We start from the raw sequence: 21,607 nt of genomic DNA on the forward strand, positions 1-21,607 counted from the left end.
TCTCCTGTTGGGTTCATACCATTTGTAGGGCTGCCTTCAGCTTCTCCCTAGCTAAAATCAGTTTATAATTCACATTGCTAACTACAGCCTCATATTCTCCACACCCATATAAGCACAGAACAGTTTTGTTAGTACCTGGTTTTCTATAGCTCCATGTGTACAGAAGCTCCTATTCTCTGCTTCCCAAAGCACATCTCTTCTGGGTAAAAACCCACAGTACAACCCCCACAGCTCAAAATTGCCAAGCAGTCCCACCTACCTCTAGCTCTTTTTATACACACCTGAGTTAGCGCTGCCTAAGTTCAGCTGGGACCATACTTAGGGTTTCAGCTGAGTAATGGCACTGTGCCAGTCATCTCTTTGGGTTTTGATGCCAGTCCAAAGGTGTCTTGAGAGGCTCGAGGAAAAGTGTTGGGACAGACTTACTAAGAGTTAGTACATACGCGCGTAAAAAGTCAGCGCTGCTTCAGTTCCCATATCCCCAGCTGTGTGTTCCCACTCTGTTCCTCTCAGCAGTGCTGGGATTTGTCTGATCTCAGGATTAACTGGTTCAAGGAACTAGGTTTAGCCCACTGAAGACAAACTGAGCAAAATAATTTGGGTTTTTTTTTTTTTGTATTGGTTTAGTTCCAGGACAAGTAGAGCAGAAAACTGCAGTGTGAGGAGGTGAGAATCTAGACAGAGACAGAATTCATTTTTGCTTTGAAAAATGCCTGCGATGGCTCTCAATTCTTGCTTAATGCTGCCATTATTCAGAAGAAAAAAGTATGTCCGATTTAGGTGTGATTTCCCTTTTCTGTAGCTATAGCGATCACGCTGATGTTCGTTTGACTCAGTACTATTTCAGAATAGTATTAAAATGACTAATATCTGAACTATGTGCGTGTCATTTGACTCACACTTCAGGCCTCAGTTCATTGGAGGGCCTTTGACTGCTGCAAATTACTTTAAATTGGCAGAGGACTTCTCATAACAAGCGATATTTCAACATAACTTGGTTGGATGCCCTTCCAAAGAGGAAACAGTGATCCTGAAGCTTTTTGATGGTGTCACCTGGTCAGCGGTCATTTCTTGGCCCGTGGGCAGGTATGCATGAGTACGAGGTGACTCACATGGTCTAACCACTGCCGTTTCTCAAGTTTTCATCACTGGAGCCTGGGGTGTTTGTCCAACGTTTGCCAGATGGGGAAGGGCAAAGCTGCTGGGATCTGGCAGCGTGAACGGCCAGCTCTGCTGTGGTTTCTGCTCAGCAGCTGGAGGGAGACTGCCACCACCCCGAGGCTTTGAATCGCCAGCAAGGACCCGCGTGTCCTTCGTGAGCTCTTATCCCTCTGCACCCGACTTGGGATGCAAGAGCAAGCAGAAGTACACATACTTTTCTACTTGCCTTTTTAACTGGAAATGCACCTTGAAATTTAAATGTGTCGGGGTCTGATGTTGCTACAATATTGCGGTGTAAAAAACAAGAATGCAGAGGCCACTAAGCACAGCACATTTCACAAAACACTCACCCAGGAGCTACTGCCGAATGCTAGAAAGCCAAATTTGGCACGCAGTAGCTGTCCAAGGGCCAGATTTGGTATAAGTACAGGTTGTTTCAATATATGACAGATTACAAAGCAAAACGAAGAGCGATCCGCTGGCTAGGTGGAGTGAACGAGTGAAATCCCAATGTTAAAACATTTGACGAGTAAGACTGAAAGATCCCCCAAGCTCCCTTCTAATGTAAGGCCTAAATCTTTTCTTGATATCCTGCTTGATTTTCACCATGCAGATAGCCTTATGTTTGCCCCTCACAGTCTCCAGCATACATTATGGTTGATATAAATATCGCCAGGTAATAAAATCTCATTTTCTGCTGAAAGGATCGGTTGCGAGTAATGCTACGCCACAGCCGTGCCAGCCTCGCTCGCCACCAAACTAGCTTGCTGCTTTTTGGCACGAGCGGTGAGACTTCTCATGCAAAGCATAGTAGTAGCATTGCAGCCTGCTTCTTCGCACTAAACCTGGGCTTGGGCGCTCCGCGGCTGGCAGGGACTGCTGGCTCTCCATATGCTTAAGTCTTGGCCCCCGTCTCGGTGGGGATTCACGGCTCTGCTGGATTTCTCAGGCCGGCTTCAGGGGGTCTACAAAATCCAGGAAGAGCGGCGTCGAGGCGCGATGCAATGCGGATCCATCTGGTGCACGTCTAAGGACAAGGAACCCCGTGAGAAAAATAGAAATAGGGCTCTGGTGACTCGCAGAAAGGGCTGCGAGGCCGGGGGATGCCACCTGGTTCTGCCTGCGTGTGTTTTTAACATTAAATCCCGGAAAACTCGAGCACAGGAGAATCAGCAGTACTGAAGTGTAGTGCGTAACTTTGATTTCGTTGGCGAGTCTGTTCCTAATTTTCGGGCTCTGAAATGGGGATCTAAGCTTTTCAGGTCTAACCCAGTGTCCTTACCTAATCCGTTTCGTTCACCTCCCTGGACTGAATTGCTGCAGCCTGGCAGCAGGAGTGCAGAATCCTCTTACGCCGCAGCTCTTGATTGCCATATGACTTCACCTGTAAATAGAAGTTTGCTATAATTAGAAGTGTGGTTTGCATCTGCCACGTGCCTGAAACTTGGGGGTTTAATTCAGTGTAAATAGAATTTCCTTGTATGTTCTTCAGCGAATAAAAAAAGTAGTTTCCCAGCTGAGACACTTTGCAAAGAGGAGCTCTGATAGCGCATGTTTCTGTAATATGCCAGAAATCTATGTTGCTGTCCGCATCCATGGTTAGTCTGCATTTGAAAAACTGCTGTTGGCAGCTCATAAATCGGACGCGTGACCTTTCTTTAGTTGCAAATAAGCTGAACTGGTTTCCTCAAATTCTTCATGGGTTTTTGACTTGTCAGTTCAGCGAACCCAACAAGTTAAGGTTATTTTAAGATCTTCACACCTGTTGGAGCCAGTTGTAATAGAGGCATACAGATAAGGAAAAAATGCCTTCTGTAGACCAGTCAGTTTGAATTTGTATAAAATCAAGTTTTTGTATGTTTTGTGTGTCTGGGGAGGAAAGGAGTAGGGTGACAAGACCAATGAACAGCTGATTCAGTCAGTCTTATGTGATAAACTAAATAACTCCCTCCAGCCTTTCTTAGTGCTGTCGCCCAGAAAGGTATAGAGGAAAAGCGTCTCACCATATGATCTGTATAAAGTGTATATTTTTTTCGGTTGGGACATCAGAGCGCTCTTCTGGCAAGTACCTGGCAAATTAGTTCATTTGAACTTGTCTGTGTGCAAAGTCACTTTTTAGACGTGAGTACATGCGATATTCGGATAGTCAGGGTTTTAAGACGGGGCTGGTAACCCTGTGTGCAGAAGAACTGCTCATGGGAATTTTACCTGCACCTTGTTTTGTCACTCCTAGGTCGTTAGTAATAAAAAGGCCTTGACTGATACTTAAGCATGAAAAAGCATGAAACAGAAAAGCTGGATAGTTAATGGAAAAAAAAAATCAGTTTATTCCCCTTCAAATTGCAATTTCAGTTCTTGGGTAAGTGAAGTGCAAAGCTGGGACTTTTGCATGCTGCAAATTACTGCTGTAAAAAGCAGAGAAGAGTCTTCCTCTCAGTTGTTTCCTATGTAGACTACAGGAGAGAGTAATCCGTACGGTGAATGAGTGAAATGCCATCATCTTGTCTACAGGTTCTGTGAACTTCGGTAAACTTCAGTACGTGTGTTTTTGCGGAGTGTCAGTAGGGACAAGGAAATGAATTAGAAAATAGGTAGAAATAGAAAGATAAAATAAATATTTAGTAATTTTTCTGTAAACTAACATTTCCTATATCAAGTGTTAGACTATTTCTTAAACAACAGAAATGAAGAAAGGTTGTTAAGTGGCATATAGTAACGGTTGTGGTGGTCTTGCAGACTAACAGGGATGCCAAAGGAAAAATATGATCCTCCAGATCCTCGCAGAATTTACACCATCATGTCAGCCGAAGAGGTAGCCAACGGGAAGAAGTCTCACTGGGCCGAATTAGAGATCTCGGGTGAGTTGATTTGGTTTTGAATTGTTGCTCGGCAGAGTTGCAGCGTGCAAAAATTGTACCAGATCCTTCCCGATAGGAGATCCTGTAGTGCAAAGGGTTTTTCTGAAGTGGAGGAGGAACATGACTTAATTTACCAGGTTGCCTGCAAGCCTTTCTTGCTCGCTTCCAGTTCATTTGGTGTTTTGGGTAGCATGTCTGCTTCCATGGAACTGTACCTCTATCTCCACCCTTTTAACAGGGAGTGTTAGATGATTATTTAAAACCTGCTCAGATCACGTGAGTGTATTTTCTGCGGGCGTCATTGAGTATTGCGTTGACGTGATAGGGTTCCCACACTGGAAATCCCAACCAGCTCTGCAAATGGGAATTCTGACATGCCCCGGAGTTTGCATCCAGTAATTTGAGAGTGTAAAGCCAACTGAAGAAGCGGTTCTTTACTTTTCTCTTTTAGGTAGAGTGCGTAGCTTAAGTACGTCACTTTGGTCCCTGACGCACTTGACGGCTCTACACCTCAATGACAATAATCTTACTCGCATTCCACCTGATATTGCCAAGCTTCATAATCTGGTTTACCTGGATCTGTCATCCAACAAACTCAGAAGTTTACCAGCAGAACTAGGAAACATGGTATCTCTCAGGTGAGATAAATTATTCTGGTTAACTTTCCAAAACTCTGTTTGGTCGGGATGGAGACTAAGTGCTTTTTGACTTTCTGTTCTTGAATTTAATTTTTCTGAAAAATTCAAGATTGGTGCAAAGGCTTAGTTCTAATAATTACTTTTGTTATTACTTTCTTCTGATCGGTACGGATAGATATCTATATGCTGTGTAGTATTCTGCTTTGAAACATTCGCAGTTTGAGACTTGGGGATTGGCTGCTGTGTAACTTCTCCCTGATTTAATTTTGTCTTTGTGTTTTTTTTTTTAATGGGTGTATTTCAGTTATGCTGTGAAATGGGAAGATTGGCATATCTTTCTGTAATACAAAAAATTCAGAATGGAAAGTGCCATCTTTGAAAAGGGGCAGCATACAGTCCCTTAAGAGTTTTCTTCTGAAGTGATCCCCATCAAAAATGTTTTTGCATTTGCTGCAGGGAATTGCTTTTAAATAACAATCTGTTACGGGTTTTGCCTTATGAACTTGGACGGCTCTTCCAGCTACAAACCCTAGGTTTGAAAGGTGAGTTCTTTACAGTTAAATATTCCTAGAAGTACTCTTGAACTACTGAGAGTTGGGCTCAAAAGCTTTCTGTGTTATCTCAACACTTTCTTACAATTTATTTTAGATATTAAGCTCGTAGCGAAGATGACCAGCCAGTTTGGAAAATAACACTATTTGTTAATGCTCTTAAACTCCATTATAAACTTATTTCAAATTTGAAAATAGATAAATAGACTTCTTAACTTATTCTGTCTTGACTGAAGTGAGTTGAAGGAGGAAAGTCTGTAGGTACTGGCTATCTGTATAGCACCTGCTACAGTGGTATTCTAGAGTTAGGGAGTTAAGTAATGTGAAGATCTTTTAGGTCGGTTTGTCTGTTCTCATTATGGGAGGTTTTCTTTTATTGGGAAACCTCGAGAAAGCCAGGCGGCTAATCACCCGGTTGTTGTTTTATTTGGTTGGCAGGCAATCCTTTATCACAAGATATTCTCAGCCTCTACCAAGATCCAGATGGAACTCGAAAGCTACTGAACTACATGCTTGACAATCTAGCAGGTGACAAATCTACAAATCTCGTTGACATAAATGTTGTAAAAGTGTGCTTTACTCACAGTATCTGTCATTCACTCAAGAATCTGAACTGCTGAGGGGAGAGTATTTTCTAACTGCTTTTGAGATACATCTTTTTGTACTCTTAGCTATAGGCTTTGGCCTGTGTCTGGAAAACACGCTACGTGCCAATGAGTTTTATAATGTATTTTTAGGAAGCGTGTTCCTTAAATTTTGCCGTTCTGTTACTTAGTGCGCTTTGTTACAAAATGCAATTCATGTGCAGATCGGATAGCAGAAATCCACCGGACTTGATCGGATTTTGCATTTCAAGAATTCCTAATTATTAAATTTTAATGGTAGCTGTGTTTATGTTGGAAACTGCTCACAGCTGAACTCTACTGTATTGTAAAACCACCAGCGTTTTACATGGTCTTTCTCTTATGCTGCCTAAAAATCCGGTATCTAGCTTCGTAACTGGAGAGTGTGAATTGCATGATTGTGATGTAGGGTAAGGTTCTTGGGGAAAGGCAGTATAGGATGCTGAACCACTGCAAGATTTCCCACTCCTTGTTAAGCAGCATATTCAAAGTACAGGACTCTTTCAGTGTTTCTTTTAAAAGCAAGAGAGAAAAATAATTGGGAATCATACAGCTGGCAATTTGCTCTTACTATCGTTAGCTTTGTCTGGCCTTTAGATGATTTTTGTATATCCTTGTCTCCCCTGGAGCTTAAAAAGGCTTGGGGAGTCGGGGTTGCAAAGCACAGGGTGAAACAGTCCTGTTGAGTCATCAGTTTGGTTTAGAAACTGTAGCTTAACAACAATAAACTCTGAATTAATCACTGCTTTACATTTTCTAGTTCATCCAGAGCAGCTGCCTCCGAGGCCATGGATTACTTTAAAAGAACGAGACCAAATTCTGCCCTCAGGTAAATCTGTGGTTCTTTTTCCTGTGTTCAGACAATGAAGCACCGGAGAATTTTTCTTTGGCTTTATTTTCAGTGAAGTCTTCTGTGTTACCTGGATCAGACTGCAAACAGCCATTTGTGTTCATTTGTTACAAAATAATTAGCGCGTGGCTGGGCTGTGTTTCAAAACTGGGGCTGTAAATATCTTTTTTTTTTTTTTCCAATTCTGATGTGATGTCAGGCATTCCTTTTCCATGTTAGGTCTTTTCATAGTTGCTGCAGCCAGTGAGGCCCCAGCAAAAGAGCTTTCCTTTTTTTTTTTTGTGCTATTTCATAGTATATAGAAGAGCTGTAAAATAACTGTGTACAAATGCAGTGTCCACACCAACGCTGCCTAGCCTTAGACTTTGAGGAGTCCCTTATGTGCAAGAGAACACGTGGAGTGCCTGGTACCGCAGTTAGTTTAATGCCCTCTATTGTTGCGTATGGTAAAGTGCAAGAGGCAGCTTTCCCGCAGTAGGTACGAATCCACTGTCTATTCTTCCTGAATGTAGCCCTCAAAAAGCACGCGTGAGCATGTATAAAGAACACGAATGCTAATATTGTTATTGAATAAGAGCCAATTAATAACCAACACGAGTAATATTGGCAGTCTTCTCCGTGTTTTTTTTTTGGAAACCCCAGGTTATCAGGTCTTCAAGACTTAACTCAGTAGTATGTTAAGGAAGTTAAAGCAGTAGTTAAGATCACCTGTCACTGTTTGATTTTCAAGAATGGCAAACCAGCAAAAAATAGAGAGAAAGGGAAGAAGTGCCAAAAAACCTGTATACCACCCCTGCTTCAAATTCCCTTGCAGATTAGGATCTCAGTGCAGTTCTACTGACTTGATTTTTGTTTTTTACTCAAACTTTGAGCGGAAACAGAATTTTGGAGTCATTAAACAGCATTGCACTAAGCAAGTGAGCTGTGGGATGTTTCATGGTAGAAATGGCAAGATCCAGTGCAAGAAGCTTTTCAGAAAGAAAAAATCAATAGGTTGTTATAACAAAATGGAAACAAATGAAGGGCAGAAATCTTCTGTGACTATGAAGATAAAAAAGCAGCTGTTTTGTTGTTTAACACAGATTAATCTGCAAAACTGTACCAGCAATCTTTGATTTGACTTCAGTCTGTGCAACTGTCTTAGCCCTGTTTGCAAATGCCTTTCTGCTTGGTCTTGGCTATATCAAACTTTGTCTCGTAAAAGAACAAAAGATATTTTTACGTAGTATTTTTAGTCTTTGTAATGAAACATCTGGACGTTCACAGATAACATTTCCAGCTCCTGTTATACTGAAAAATATATTTGTGTGTGCTGAATTATGTTATCCGTGTTGAAACACTAGCCGCAGGCTTCTGGCAGAGGCACTGACAGGCTCTCGGTTAACGTCATAGTAAAACCTCACTTAATTCCCTGCAAATATGAGCAGTCTTTTCCCAGTGGCATGGTGCTAGGATGTTGCATTTACCTACTTTTTTTTCTTTTTAATTGGTTTAAAATCTCAGGTGATGTTTGAAGAGGCAGCTAAAAGGTTTGTGCGTGAAAGAGCCGTATTTCAGGCTGAATGACCTGATGAGAGACATACTGACTTCTCCCCTTTTTTCAGTGCCAGCAAATAATATATTAGGTGCTTGCTGATTTATGAATTCATTTCTCCTTCTCTTGCCCGCCCTCTCCCAGGCCTCTCTCTCACTTGGACTTGATACACTTTAACCACAGGAAAGAGGAACACTATGTTTTTCTAGTCAATTAAAAATACATTAAACAAGCGCTAGGAAAACCGTACTGATGTTTTGGAATTAAAGTGCCTAAAAACGAAGCTTTCTGAGGCAACGTTTCTCTCTGATGCTGCCGTATCATGACATAGTAGCCCTTCCTTATTAGTTTGGTTTTGATTTTGTTTTAGAACTGTGCAGGTCATTCTGGCCCGAGGCTGCTGTATCAGGGCATTTAAAGTGCTTGACCCTGGCGTTTGACTCAATTGCTGAAATGGCGCGCCTTGCCTGTCCCCGACCCCCCCAGCTCCAGAGAGACCGTTCCTAATTGTTGCTCAGCAGTAAATTACCCCTTGCCCAGAGGAAATAAAGAATTAACGGCAAAATGGGATTGCGTTGGTTTGTTACAATCATGACTCCTTCGTGCTTTGGTAGTAATGCTGATTTTTTTTCAGGAAGATTTTGGTTTTACATGGCAACTGCTGGCTCAGCAGGGCCTTTTTTACTCCTGTTGATGAAACTCGCAGTGGAATAAGCCCACTGACGTGTGTTTGGTAGGCCCTCCAAAATAGACCGCGTAAGATATGGTGTCTTGACTTGAATAACTTCAGCGTTCATTATCGTCAGAAGCTGACGTCATTTCCCCGTCTTTGTTTCCTTCTAGCTTCATTCACAGTTATGTGTTACAATGTGTTGTGTGATAAATACGCCACCCGGCAGCTCTATGGCTACTGCCCGTCTTGGGCACTGAACTGGGAGTACAGAAAGAAGGGAATCATGGAAGAAATAGTCAACTGTGATGCAGATATCATTAGTCTTCAGGTAATAACTTTGTTTTACATCAGAAACAGAAAACATTTAACTTCCACCTTTAGAACGTAACGTTCTCTTGAAAACACCGTATTCTCCTGCCTGCTCACAGACTCTGGGGCTTCCCAGTGCAAACTGTGCGCGCAGCTCCTTGTTCACATATTATCCGGTGTTTTATGAAATAAGATAAAGGAACTGAGATAAAATCAGCTAAGCTGATTTTTGGAGTTTACTGCACGAAGGCAGACTGTAGAATGATAAATCCCCAAATGCCACTGTCTCTCGTCCGCTCCTGCCCAGTACAGATGTTAAAATACATGTTTCTCAAAAATAATCTCACTGAAAACTGAGGGGACCAACATGTTCAGAGTTAAGTAATTGGTTGCTGGATTGATACTTGTGTCCTGCTGTGTTGCTAGGAGTTTACTGCAAATGTTTGGTACAGTTGAGCACTTCTGTCTTTAATGTGATCTTTTGTTTTCTAAGCAAGCTCTGGTAAATAAAAACCGTGCACAAGACGAGAATAGTTATCTTGTTCTGAAAAGCTCAGCAGAACCCTATTGGAGGTCAAATGTTCCTGCAAAGAAAGTATATTGCTATAGAGGAGTGAGAGACCCTTTTAAGGTGGAGCTCTCAAGGTTAAATATTAATTGCTGCTGGGTATCTATAGACCTCTAAGCAGTTTTAACCTAGTACAGTACCCGCATTCATATGTCAAAAATAGCAGGTGTAATCTCCTGCTGGTATTCAAAATACCCCTGTCACTTTCTCCTTTGGGGGGATTCCAGGGTATCGAGGAACGCGAACCTGTTTCCATCAGGCCGTTAATCTAGGAAGTGACATGATTTGTGCAAACACGAGCCTTTGCCGTTGGTAAAAGTTGCCGACGGCAAGCCAAGACAAGCACAAGTTGCTGTACGGCGATAGGAGGGGCTTACTTGACTTTATTACTCTCGGATATTTGTGTTCAATTCCAGGAAGTGGAAACAGAGCAATACTTCACCCTTTTTCTGCCAGCCTTGAAAGAACGAGGATACGACGGATTCTTTTCTCCAAAGTCACGTGCCAAAATCATGTCCGAGCAGGAGAAAAAGCATGTGGATGGCTGTGCAATATTCTTCAAAACAGAAAAGTAAGGGGCAAAAGCAGCTTTTCTTAAAAGCATTTAAAAATAGTTTGATTTATGTCTGAAGGCCTTCCTCGCTCAGGATGTATGGTAACCAAATTACCGTGCTATAAAACTAAGCATGAAGTTCACTACAAAGAATGATCCTCCTTCCTCCCTGTGCTGCTCTGGTTATTTGCAACAGAGTCTTTCCATTTCTTTCAGACTGTGAACAAAGATATCTGTTAAGAAACATGAACGTTGTAGGGGGGTTAGCATGAATAAAAACTGAACACGCCTTATTCTTGCACTTTTTGGTTGATCTACTAATACTATCTCACCTTTACAAACTGTTGCCTTGCTTGACATAAAATTTTACCCCTCTAAGATTAATCTTTGAAGATCCGTAAGCCGTGCTGACTTAATCTTCAGGTATTAAAAGATGTATTGCTGCCAGAGGATCACAGAATATTCTCTGCTCTAAGCTGGGTAATTTTTGAATACCTGATCCATAAAGTTCTGCTACACTAGAAGCATCACACTTTTGGGAAGGGAGGAGGGGGTGCTGGCATCACGCTGCTCATTTGTGCAGACTGCTCCCAGGACTGTGCTCACGTTGCACCACTCACAAGCTCCTTCTGAATATTCCCTCCGAGCAGTTTCAGTAATTAGAGTGGAAGTTTCACAAAATCTTAGCCCCTTTCTGAGCATTCGTTGCTTTCAGAGACAAAAATATGCCTTTCAGCTTGTGTATAAAAATAATGGACCTGGTTCTGAATAGAGAAAGCTTGTGAAAACAAACAACTGATGTTTTTAAAACCTTGCTACTAACAAGGCTATGTAGAGAACAGGTTATTACGCTTTGGCTATCACTATTAAAAAAACAGAAGAAGAACTCAATTTGTCTGTTAATAGTAATTAAACTTATCTCTGTTTGCTAAGGTGAGGGAAAAAAACCCAAAACCTTTCATTCAAGCGGAAGGTTTCAGGTTGTCCTGAACCTAGATGTTTTGGGGCACTTTAAGGCCAGAAGGGAATGAAAACACATTTTCACAAAACTAATGGTGGTAGCTAGCGGTGAGAAAGACGCTGCTCTTTAGTAACACATTTGCCCAAAAGAAAAGACAAGCCTTTAGTTACCATGTTATCTTAATTTTTTGCCTTGGACACTCCCCTGAGGAGCTGTGATAACCTCTGTGCTTTGCTCTGAATAGGCCTCTCAGATGATTGTTACACTGACAAGAGCAAATGCTTCCCAGACCCCAGATATCTCATCTCCTAGGAGAGAACCTCCCTTGCCAGATGGAGAGCTCTGCCCTGACTTGGTGATACTTCCTAGAACTGGTTTTCCTTTATTAGAAGGAAAGGACAGAAGAGATGCACCTCACCCTGTCCTACAGGCTCTCCCCGTGGTTGTGGAGGACCGGAGTTCACATGCAAGCCATGCCTTTAAAATACCTCTAAGTCAGATGTGTTTACATGCGGTTCTGTGTGCTTACTCAGATTTACCCTGGTGCAGAAGCACACGGTGGAGTTCAATCAGGTGGCAATGGCGAACTCGGAAGGTTCGGAAGCTATGTTAAACAGAGTGATGACGAAGGACAACATTGGAGTTGCTGTGGTGTTAGAGGTGCACAAAGAATTGTTTGGAGCAAGTGAGTATGACCACGGTTATCTTACGGATTAATTGTTCGGTTCCACTTAAGGCGTGAATGACTCCTTACGTAATGTGATTCTGTAGAACATTACTGCCACGGTGATGGTAACGAAATACTTGCAGAAGAGCGAATGCTGTTCATTGTGCTAGTCTGAGAAATGGTAGTCTGTCGGAAGCTAAAACGGGCATAGGTGACGTGATTTCCTGCTTTAGCTGCACTTTCTTCCATACGTACAACGTCTGACTTTCTCCTCTCAAGTTTTTGTCCTTGCTTACTTTGACGATTAAATTCTACTTGATAAATTTTTTCCAAGGTCAGTATGTTTGCACGCAGATGCTCTTACCAATAGTTGTTGGAAATGCTCGGTTTCTATTTTCAAGTCTCTTTTTTAAATCCTTATTGAATCCTTCCATCCTCCCCCAGTGATTACATGACAGTGCTGATGTATTGATGTGAAGAATGAGATTATCAGGTATCTTTTGAGGCCAGTTGATTGACTGACTGTCACATTTTCATTAAGGTTGATCAGATGCAGCAGACGACGTCAAGACAGTTAGAATTGCCGCCCTGCTCTGTTTGTGTGCCTGGTTTTTTGATGACTTGTTTCTCGTGTAAGGAGCAGGATGTCCAAATTGCAGGACAGGAAGAAGCTGCCTGTAACTTTATGTCCCCTCTTTTTGAGTACTGTTTCTCAGATAAATAGTAAAAACAGCTGTAGTGTTTTCCAGCAGCTACGTTCGAACTGCGTTCATTTAATCAGGCTCGAGTTTTCTCCAAGGGACCAAACTGCCATACTGTGGCAGAGACAAGTCAGGAAACCCTCCTGTGCCTTACACACTGAATAGTGGTACGTGGTTTAAAAGTCAAGGGATGACCACTTTCACCTTTCAGTTCATAGTGCCCTTTAGTGCCTGGGGATTGGAGAGTTCTGGAGGAGATGTGTCCCGGAGAAGTGGAGAGGAAGAGGAGGGAAGCGTTTAGAAGAGATGTTAACACATGCAGTTGATCAGTAGAGATGGAATAAAATCCTAATTGTATGGCGGCTATCGGGAGAGATTGAATCGAGTAATAATACGTGAGTGTTGCTGATTTAGAAGGGAGCAACGGTTCAAGAAATGCCTTTTTCCAGCCACGAACGTACGCCCGTGCGCTAGCGCGTCTGAAGCTCTCAGTAGCTAGGCCCTGAACATAACGAGGGGGAATCGGCTGTCTTCACATAATCAGCCTTTTCACTGAAAAAAATGTATTTATTTATCTAGGTATGAAATCACTTCATGTGGACAAACAGCTGCTCATAGTGGCCAATGCCCACATGCACTGGGACCCTGAATACTCAGATGTGAAACTCATTCAGACTATGATGTTTGTCTCAGAACTGAAAAATATCCTTGAGAAAGCCTCAAGCAGGCCTGGTAGCCCAACAGCAGATCCTAATTCTATCCCTCTGGTGCTGTGTGCAGATCTTAACTCACTGCCTGATTCAGGTAGGACTGATTCCTTCTTAATGTAACTTCTTTTTTTAGAGCGCTTGAATCCTCTTCTCCTCTGAGGGTTATTTGGTGGTTGGTGCTTCCTTGGTTAAGTATTGATGAAAGCTTTCTTAGTTAACAGCTGCCTTTCAAAATCTGAATAAAGCAAACGCAAGCCCTCTGGTTGAGTAGATTGTTTTTTTGTGATTAGCTGTACACTCTAGAAGAGCTGGCCATGCCTTAAAAGATGTGGAGAAAAGCACAAAAAGATCTTAAAACGAATCGCTAAACAAATAGCCTTGCCTTGAGCGGCACTAATCAGCGGGAATGTGGTGAGTTCCTGATGTAACCTGAAAACTTTTTTCTAAAGAGATGGACTTGCTGTGTGATGTTTAATACTGTAATATCAGGAACACATATGAAAGCTGCTTCTCTAGCACTCCCGGGGTTAGTACATATACTGTGGTCTTGCCGTAATCCTAAAAAATTGTACCAAAACCGCTGGCGAGCCTCTGCTGCTTGGCTGCAGGTCAGAAAGCTGCTTACCTCTCAGACACGGACAAGACGGCCGCTGGGTGGATTTCCACTTAGGTGGAAGCTCTTTTCCTTCTGACTTCAGGGGGTCTCTTTTTGGTTTTTAACGCCTACGTCGTAATGCCACGAACGCTGTATTTCAAAGCGACTCACGGAGCCGTTTGCTTTGCGAACAGGTGTGGTGGAATATCTAAGCAATGGCATAGTAGCTGACAACCACAAGGACTTCAAAGAGTTGCGTTACAACGAGTGTCTCATGAACTTCAGCGGCAATGGGAAAAACGGGGCTTCTGAAGGAAGAATTACGCATGGCTTCCAACTCAAGAGCGCCTATGAAAACAACTTGATGCCTTACACCAATTACACTTTTGATTTCAAAGTAAGCAGCGATTTTTTTCTGAAATGGCAGACGTTGACCTGGTCTCTCCAGGAGGCCGTCTTAATTCTCTGGCAATCGGCTGCCTTTCTCTCTGTTGCTGTAAGTGCCTCACCGCCGGTTCCTACGCTTGCCGGACGCTTCCCTAACACACAAAAGTCCTAGATGCGTTGGCGTTTTAAAGCTGCTGGAGCTGACTCTGGTCAGTGACTTAAAACGGAGACAGCGCTTTGAACGCAAAAAGGTGTATGCGTTTATTGCGCTCGTCCCGGTGCTGTACGTCCTCCTCCGAATCGCAGCGAGAGGCAAGTCGAGTACGGGTTGCCGGGACCCGGATCTGTTCTCACTGTCGTGTTTCTCTTTCTCCCTAGGGTGTGATTGACTACATTTTCTATTCCAACACTCACATGAACGTGCTTGGTGTCCTGGGGCCTTTGGACCCTCAGTGGCTGGTTGAGAACAACATCACTGGGTGTCCACACCCTCACATCCCTTCAGACCACTTCTCACTGTTAACACAACTCGAACTCCATCCTCCGCTCCTGCCTCTTGTCAACGGCGTTCACTTGCCCAGCAGGAGGTAGTGGAGCCCTGCCCCGTTGCGGGCAAGGACCTGTTGTCATGGACCTGTACAGTTGTAAATCAAAGTATATAGGAGTGAAGTATGGCCAACCTTAAGCTGCTTCTTCAAGCTCCTTTCCTTATGTGTTTGATATGAGATTTTGCACATTTTTGGTGCATATTGGTATCATTTGGCACTAGGGCTGGAACCAAAGTATTATTCCCTTTCCAGGTTTTTAATTTAATTTTTTTTTTTTTTAACTGGCAAGCTTTTTCTTTTCAGTAGGAAGCTGCACTTATAAATGGACAAATGAGATTAAAAACTTGCATTTTAGCATATTTAAAGAGAATGCTTTTTCCAGAATATGGCAAAATGAGCCGTCCTTTTAGGAGAAAGAAAAACAAAAGTAGAAATGATTGTCTTGTAGGAAGTATCTTAGAAATGCTATTTGTCCGAACCCAAAATGGAGACTGAACTCTGCATCCAAAATAAATTTTGCACATTAGCAAAGCACTTAATATTTGACTATAAATTATTAGCCGTGTGGCCCTGCCCGTTATCTGACTAATATAAGAAAAACCAAAGATGGCTTAATAGCCGTAGGGACACTTGAGGTCTAAATTCTCCTGACGGAATTTCATTTACGATGAAGTTTGCGATGACCTTACAGCACACAAGAAGTCGTATTTGAGCATTTAATGCCCTCGAGATTGCTTGCTCGGCAGCCAGGCAGGTAACTCTTTTTTTTTTTTTGGCGCTCTGAAGAACTTGGCCCTTTCTGGGTCAGCTCTTGGGTGATCCAGACCATCGCCGGTCCACAGAGCTGTCTGCCTGCTTCGGCAAACCGAGGTGGCACGCTGCTCAGCAGCGTCGTTTGGGAGCAGGACTTAGGAACGGCAAGAAATCGCACTTAAATAGTGGCAAGCGTTTGGGTTCGGGGCGAATAAAGAAGTTCCAGCTCCGTTCCAGCTTCCCTTGTCCGAAGCTCAGTTGCAAAGGTGAGAAATTTTGGATTACCTGGTTACGCCAAGGGTACAGGAAAAAGCCGCTGGATATGGTCTTACTTCTGTCTCCGAAGCGCGTGGGGAGTAGCTGTCTGAACGCTTTTTTCGTTGGGGGAGAGAGTGGTAGCCATAATCATTCCTTGGATTATTTTTCCTGACCCTAGTTGCCAAATAGCCATCGCAGGTTTTTAATGCTCTTTCTTTCTGTTGTCGGTCAGGGTCGAATTAAAAAGCTGCTGGTTCATTCCCAACTGTTAATGCTCTTTAGATGTGTTGGAAATCGTTTTTGGGGTTTTTTTCCTCCTTTTTTTTTTTTTTCCCTTTTTATGCTCGAGGTGGCCAGTTCAAAACCTTGTGCCTCAAGAGGCATTAAACATAATGCAATTTTCTGAACAATTGGTTGGCTGCTTGATGTCAAAAAAAAAAAAAAGGCACAGTAATAGGAAAAGGTTGTGTCTGTGTTTTTAAGTTTTTCTTTATTCTGCTTTTTTGCTGCTATAAGATTTTTCTTGAATTTATATTTTAAAAACTTTTCATGCACTTTACTGTTTCTAGTCTCAAAATGTGATATTTTTAATAAATGAAAAAATTTTCCATTATGTGAATGAAATTTTTAAACAGATTGATAGCCTATATTTATGTCTCATCCGTATCCTTAAAAAGTCAATTTGAAATCGTGAAATTACTTTGGAAAACCGAGGAGCCATCTGCTGCCTTGCAAAGCCGACAGCTCCGGCTGTTCCTCCGCTCTTTAATCAGACATTTCCTTTGTCGTTTTATCCATAGGAAATTACCCATAGGAAAAACCAATTGGATCCAGGGTAGAAACAAATTTCCCTGACTTTTTTGCTGGGGGGGCTGGGAAGGTGTGGGGGGGGAGGCCGGCGGGGTTTTGGGGGGGGGGGGGCGGTGGGACAGGACGCCAAAATTGGTTCAACGCGATGACAACTCCCTTTGGAAAGAAGTGCCTGCAAACGGAGGCGGCATCTCTACTGCAAATTTGGAGGTTATCATCGCAGCCGGGTGAAGTCAGTGCACGGCCACGGCTTTGCGCAGCACCGACAGCCCTGCAGAAGGCGGATTTTTTTTTTTCTTTTTTTTCTCCTCCTCCTCTCGGTGCAGGTTGTCTCGGGTAAACGCACCTCAAGCGTTCGACACCTAGCCGCGCAGCTAAATTGAGGAAGCGATTTGAGAGTATAGTACTGGAAAGTAGAATAGCATGAAAAACTTAAATTTTGTGGACATTACCTTTCTGTAATCGGCTACTGTCTCCTTTTCGGAGGGTTGGGGGCGGGGGGGGGGGGCGAGTTTCTCTGCTCTGGACGGACGCGCTAAGCACCCGGCCTCCCCCTCCGCTGCCCGCGCGGTCACCTTAGCGGCGTGAGCAATATTTCCTACCATACTTCACTCCCAATATTTTTTGAGCTGTTTGTATAAAATGGAATTTAAAAGTTCACCTACGATTGTATATGACCTGCCGAGGAGCCCGTTTGTTAATAAAAAGGAAAACCAACCGCGATCTTTTGTAATGTCAGGGCGGGAGAGGGTGGGAACGAAGTTGGGGGGGGGACGACCCAAACCCCAAAGGGAGGTGGGGAAGCTGGCATTTGGCTTTCGTTTGGCTTCCGGTGGGCGGCCGTGGCGTTGCCGGACCAGCTTCGGTTGGCTTTTTTCTCCGCTTCCAAACGCTCTCCGCGACGCCAGGGTTTGCGATGGCGGCGGTTCGGGCCGGGGGGGACGCAGAGCCGGGGGTGGGGGGAAGCGCGACGGGAAGGGTCTTAAAACGCTGTACCCAAAGCGAGCTGAGAGCGCGCGCTATGAACGCCAGAGCAGGGCGGTGTGGGCTGTTGTGTCGGCGTGAAACGGCGGGTTTTCACCTTCGGTCGCGGTTGTCACCCCCTCTCCCGCAGCGACCCCGGCTTTGCCCGCAGCCACGGCGCGAGCCGCTCTACCCTTTTTCAAGGCGGGGGGGGGGGGGGGTGTTTATTTTCATTGCCCTGCTACTAAAGAGCTAAGGCCCAGTTTAAACGGGCAGGGTGTTTTGGTTTTGGCCCGGTGGAGCTCAGGGACTGCTGCTCACGCTGGCTGTCTGGGGACTAAGGAGCGCAAGCGCCCTCGCGTCCCCTTGTGCTTGCCGAGAAGGACGCGCGAGGGGATTCAAAACCCTTAAAACCCTTCTCACCCGCCGGTAAGTCCCCAGGCCTCGGACACCTAGAGGTGCTTGAACCGGACTTTTTGAACCGGGGTTTTAACCTACCCCGACCGAAAAGCCGCCGAAAAGCCACGAACGGGGAGATGCCTTTCTCCTTCCCAGGGGATGCCGGGGCGGCGGCGCTGCTTTGCCCGCGGGGCCCCAGCTCCATCCCGCTCGCCCGCCGGCGGGAAGAGCGGCGCCGGGGCGCGAGGGCAGCGGGTTCATGCTTTTATTGAGCAGGGGAAGCGGGGAGCGGGGGCTGCGCGGCGAACCCCGCCAACCTCCGCGGGCACCCGCTCGCGTTCAGGCCGCCGGGGCGAGCGAATAAATAACTCCTCCGCTGGGGAGGCCGCGGGCGGGCTACGGGGCCGGCGGCGCTTCTTTTTTGCTGGCGTTCCTGCAGGTTAGGGAGTTAAGAAGAAAAAGAGCGAGGGGTGAGTGGGGGGGGGGGTCATGCCAGCCACGCGTTGGCCAGTCGGCGGGGGGGTTTTTTTGGGGGGGGGGGCGCTGCGCCTACCTCTGCGTCAGCCTGTGGATGAGCAGCTGGATCCAGGGCGCCTCGGGGGCCACGCACACTTTCTTGTTCCTCTTCAAGGAGAGGCTGGAAGGGGGTGGGGGGGGGACACGGTGAGCCCCCCCCCCTCATTTGCAGGGGAACCCCCCCCCTCGGCGCAGCGGGGCGCTGGTTGGGGGTCGGGGGGAGGCTCTGCCCCGCGGTTCGGCCGAAACGGGCCCGCTTACATGATCTCCTTCCTCCTGCAGTAAATGCCCGGGGAGCTGATGTCGATGGCCAGGATCATGCCGAGGCCGACCACGCGGGAGGTGGACTTGATGCACTTGCAGCGCTTGTTGGTGAGCAGGCTCTCCAGCGACAGCCCTGCGCCCAGAGCAAACCGCCCCCCCACCCCCCAAAAACAGCGAGGTCCCGGCCCCCGCACGCACACGGCAGACGGGACACCCCCCCCCCGACCCCCCTCCAAAAAAACCCCACCGTCCCCCCAAATCCCGCGGCCGGCCGCCGCGTGGCTCGCGTTTCGGGGATGGGAAACGCCAAACGCCCCGAGCGGGACGGGCCGAAAGGCAAACGCCAGGCGAAAGAGAAGCCAAGAGGCAGAAAGGGGAGCGGGGTGGGGTGGGGGGGGGCAAAACCTCCGCCGAAAAGTCACTCACCGCCCGCCGGCGCCAAGCGGCTGAGGAGCAGGGCGAGGGCCAGCGCGGCCGGCAGCAGCTTCATCCTCGGCCGAAACGCCCGCGAGCGGCGCCGGCGCTGCCCGGGGCCCCCCTTTATAGCCCGCGCCCCGGGGAGGGGGGGGGGGGATTCGCCCAGGAGGAACCGGAGAGAGGAAAAAGGCGCCGCCGCGTTTCTCCGCGGCCCGTCCTTCCCCTTCCCCTCGCGCTGCTTCCCCGCCGGCACGTGGCGCGCGGGAATTTCAGTAGCGGAGCCGGCCGAGGCGAGGGGCGAACCCTCGGACCCACAAGGACCCGGACCCCCCTCGCCTCCCTGCGCCGCCTGCCCCCGCCAAAGCTCCCGCTTTGCCAGCTTTTTGGCCCCCCCCCAAAAAAAAAAAAAAGAGTTTTGCCCAAAAAAAAAGAGGTTTGCCCAGAAAGGGCCAGCGTTAAGCTGGGTGCTGGCAACGCTGTTTGCAAAACAGAGAAGCACCGTAAAATAAGCATTTAAATAAAAAGAAGGAGAAGATGGGGGGGGGGGGAGATCAGTCGTAATGCAAAGAAACCAACATCGCAACTTCCTTATCGCGCGGCCGCGTTATTAAAGGCCGGCGTGGAACCGCGGAGGGCTTGTCACGGGGCTGCCGCAGACCCCGCGCGCGGGTTGCAGGCGTGATTTTTGGGTGCCGGCGCGGGCGCCGCCGCCACGAGAAGGCTCTCGGCCGCGGGGCCTGCAACGGGGCCTGCGCCTTTACACAAAACCCTCCCAGAAAAGCGGGGTTTCTCCCCTGCTGGCACCGTGGTACCTGAGCCGTCAGCGCTGAGCTGGGGAAACCTATTGCAGCGGATGAATCCGCCTTTTTTTTTACGGGAAACCCGGCCGTTTTGCATCTCCGGAGCAGCCCCGGCGTCCCCGGTGCCGGCGGCCACCCCCGCCGAGGGACCGCCGCTTCGGCAGCCCTCGCGCCCACCTCCCGCCCCGGCTCGGGGGGAAACATCAGGGCCCCCCCCCCCCACACCCCACCCAGCCCCCGGCTCTGGAGAGGGACGCGAGAGACGACGCCGGAGCGGACGTGCGGGCTGCCAGCTTTAATAGACAGGGTTGGCGGCGCCCCGAGGGGAGCTCACGCTTCCCGCGGGCGCCGCTGGGCGCATTGCACAAGGGTGGTGGTGGGGGAAAACGACGGCGTTTGCAATGGTTTGCAATGGTTTAAACGGTTTGTGAGTGTAAGAAGCGAGGCGGGGGGGAGCGCGCTGGCGAAGGCGCTGCAGGGCTTCGTTCGGGAGCCGCTCTTCGGGCCATCCGGCCGCCCCGCCGCTCCCGCAGCAGCTTCCTTAGCGGGGAGCCTCTTTCTTCCTCCTGCCGAAAGCGGAAAGGGAGAAACGGGTGAAGCCAGGCTGGCGCTCCTCGCGGGGACGACCCCGGCGCAGGGGCCGGGGAAGGCGGGGGGGGGGGGCAGCTTACAGGCTGGGAAGGTCCCGCAGGAGTTTCTTCACCCAGGGGGTGCTGGGCTCCACGCACACCCTCTTGCGGTTTTTTAATATAATTCTGGAAAACAAGCCGGGTCGGCAGCACCGTTAGGTCCCCCTGCCAAAAAAAGTTGGGGGGGGGGCGCGCAGCGGCGGAGGCAGCGACTGCCGAAGCGGAGGGGGCAAAAGCGCCGCTCAAGCCACAAATCAAGGCGGCCGGGGAGAGGCCGCGGCGCCCCCCCCCCCCCAACTTACACGACCTCCGGGCGCCGGCAGCTGCTCCCCACCGGCCTGACCTCGACGCTCTCGTACATCCGCGGCGGGATGAAGGTCGCCGTGGTCTTGGCGCAGCGGCAGCTCAGGTTGCCATTGGTTTCCAGCAGGGCTGGGGAGGGGGAGGCGCAGGGCTGCGGCTGACCGGGGTTGGGGGGGGGCACCCCCCAAAAGCCTGCCGCCCCGGCGCCCACCCGCTCCCCCCCCCCAGCCCCACGTACCCCCAAAACCCCGCTCTGCGGCACCCCGCCGCCCACTTCCCCCTACCCTTGCTGCGACAAAGAAAAGGGGGGGGGGGAAGGAGGGGAACCCCCTCAGCCGCCCCCTCACCTGCGTCGGCGAGGCGGTGGGCGCCCAGCAGCAGCCAGAGCAGCACGGCCGCCCGGCACGCCATGCCGGCCCCCCGCCGGCAGCGAGGCGAGGGGGGGGGGGTGGCAGAGCGGCCCCGGCAGCCGCCAGCACCGCACCTATTTCAGCTGGGAAATAGGAGAAGTGAAGCCGCAGCTTCCCCCCGGCCCCGGGGGGGCCCGCCGGGGCGGCGGTGGTTTTCGCCCTCCGCTCTTCCCCGCTGGCAGCGCGGGCTGAATCGGT

The 21,607-nt window shown here is 47.8% G+C and overlaps 3 protein-coding genes across 5 annotated transcripts in view; 1 reads left to right on the forward strand and 2 right to left on the reverse strand.

The window, feature by feature from the left end:
- CNOT6L (CCR4-NOT transcription complex subunit 6 like) overlaps positions 1–16,511 on the forward strand; it is a 30,423-nt gene extending 13,912 nt beyond the window's left edge. For all 3 annotated transcript variants that reach the window (XM_068941180.1, XM_009687249.2, XM_009687250.2), the window contains exons 2-12: positions 3,898–4,019; positions 4,471–4,657; positions 5,114–5,199; positions 5,647–5,736; positions 6,592–6,660; positions 9,059–9,216; positions 10,182–10,336; positions 11,813–11,964; positions 13,227–13,451; positions 14,147–14,349; positions 14,718–16,511. In XM_068941180.1, the coding sequence (XP_068797281.1) occupies positions 3,908–4,019; positions 4,471–4,657; positions 5,114–5,199; positions 5,647–5,736; positions 6,592–6,660; positions 9,059–9,216; positions 10,182–10,336; positions 11,813–11,964; positions 13,227–13,451; positions 14,147–14,349; positions 14,718–14,930 (1,650 nt within the window). In that variant the 5' untranslated portion in view covers positions 3,898–3,907 and the 3' untranslated portion in view covers positions 14,931–16,511. The remainder of the gene's footprint in view (positions 1–3,897; positions 4,020–4,470; positions 4,658–5,113; positions 5,200–5,646; positions 5,737–6,591; positions 6,661–9,058; positions 9,217–10,181; positions 10,337–11,812; positions 11,965–13,226; positions 13,452–14,146; positions 14,350–14,717) is intronic.
- A 1,809-nt stretch (positions 16,512–18,320) lies between these two features.
- Positions 18,321–19,442, reverse strand: LOC138067102 (C-X-C motif chemokine 13-like). Its single transcript, XM_068941183.1, has 4 exons — positions 19,277–19,442; positions 18,848–18,983; positions 18,624–18,707; positions 18,321–18,503 (listed from the first exon to the last, which is right to left on the reverse strand). The coding sequence occupies exons 1-4, from the start codon at positions 19,338–19,340 to the stop codon at positions 18,467–18,469; spliced, it is 321 nt and encodes a 106-aa protein (XP_068797284.1). The 5' UTR covers positions 19,341–19,442; the 3' UTR covers positions 18,321–18,466.
- Positions 19,443–20,564: 1,122 nt separating this feature from the next.
- Positions 20,565–21,545, reverse strand: LOC138067103 (alveolar macrophage chemotactic factor-like). The gene is made up of 4 exons (XM_068941194.1): positions 21,347–21,545; positions 20,999–21,128; positions 20,739–20,822; positions 20,565–20,633 (listed from the first exon to the last, which is right to left on the reverse strand). The coding sequence occupies exons 1-4, from the start codon at positions 21,408–21,410 to the stop codon at positions 20,609–20,611; spliced, it is 303 nt and encodes a 100-aa protein (XP_068797295.1). The 5' UTR covers positions 21,411–21,545; the 3' UTR covers positions 20,565–20,608.
- Positions 21,546–21,607: the final 62 nt, after the last annotated feature.

Source organism: Struthio camelus, chromosome 4 (genome assembly GCF_040807025.1).
Source record: "Struthio camelus isolate bStrCam1 chromosome 4, bStrCam1.hap1, whole genome shotgun sequence".
Taxonomy (NCBI): Eukaryota; Metazoa; Chordata; class Aves; order Struthioniformes; family Struthionidae; genus Struthio; species Struthio camelus.

Bases quoted from the DNA above. Each gene is read 5' to 3' on its own strand.
- LOC138067102 (XM_068941183.1), bottom strand. From the start codon at position 19,340: ATGAAGCTGCTGCCGGCCGCGCTGGCCCTCGCCCTGCTCCTCAGCCGC. The intron at 18,708-18,847 runs GTAAGCGGGCCC...ACCCCCTTCCAG, and splicing joins TGCAGGAGGAAGGAGATCAT to CCTCTCCTTGAAGAGGAACA. The intron at 18,504-18,623 runs GTAGGCGCAGCG...CCTAACCTGCAG, and splicing joins ATCCACAGGCTGACGCAGAG to GAACGCCAGCAAAAAAGAAG.
- LOC138067103 (XM_068941194.1), bottom strand. From the start codon at position 21,410: ATGGCGTGCCGGGCGGCCGTGCTGCTCTGGCTGCTGCTGGGCGCCCAC. The intron at 20,823-20,998 runs GTAAGTTGGGGG...CTTGTTTTCCAG, and splicing joins TGCCGGCGCCCGGAGGTCGT to AATTATATTAAAAAACCGCA. The intron at 20,634-20,738 runs GTAAGCTGCCCC...CGCTTTCGGCAG, and splicing joins CTGCGGGACCTTCCCAGCCT to GAGGAAGAAAGAGGCTCCCC.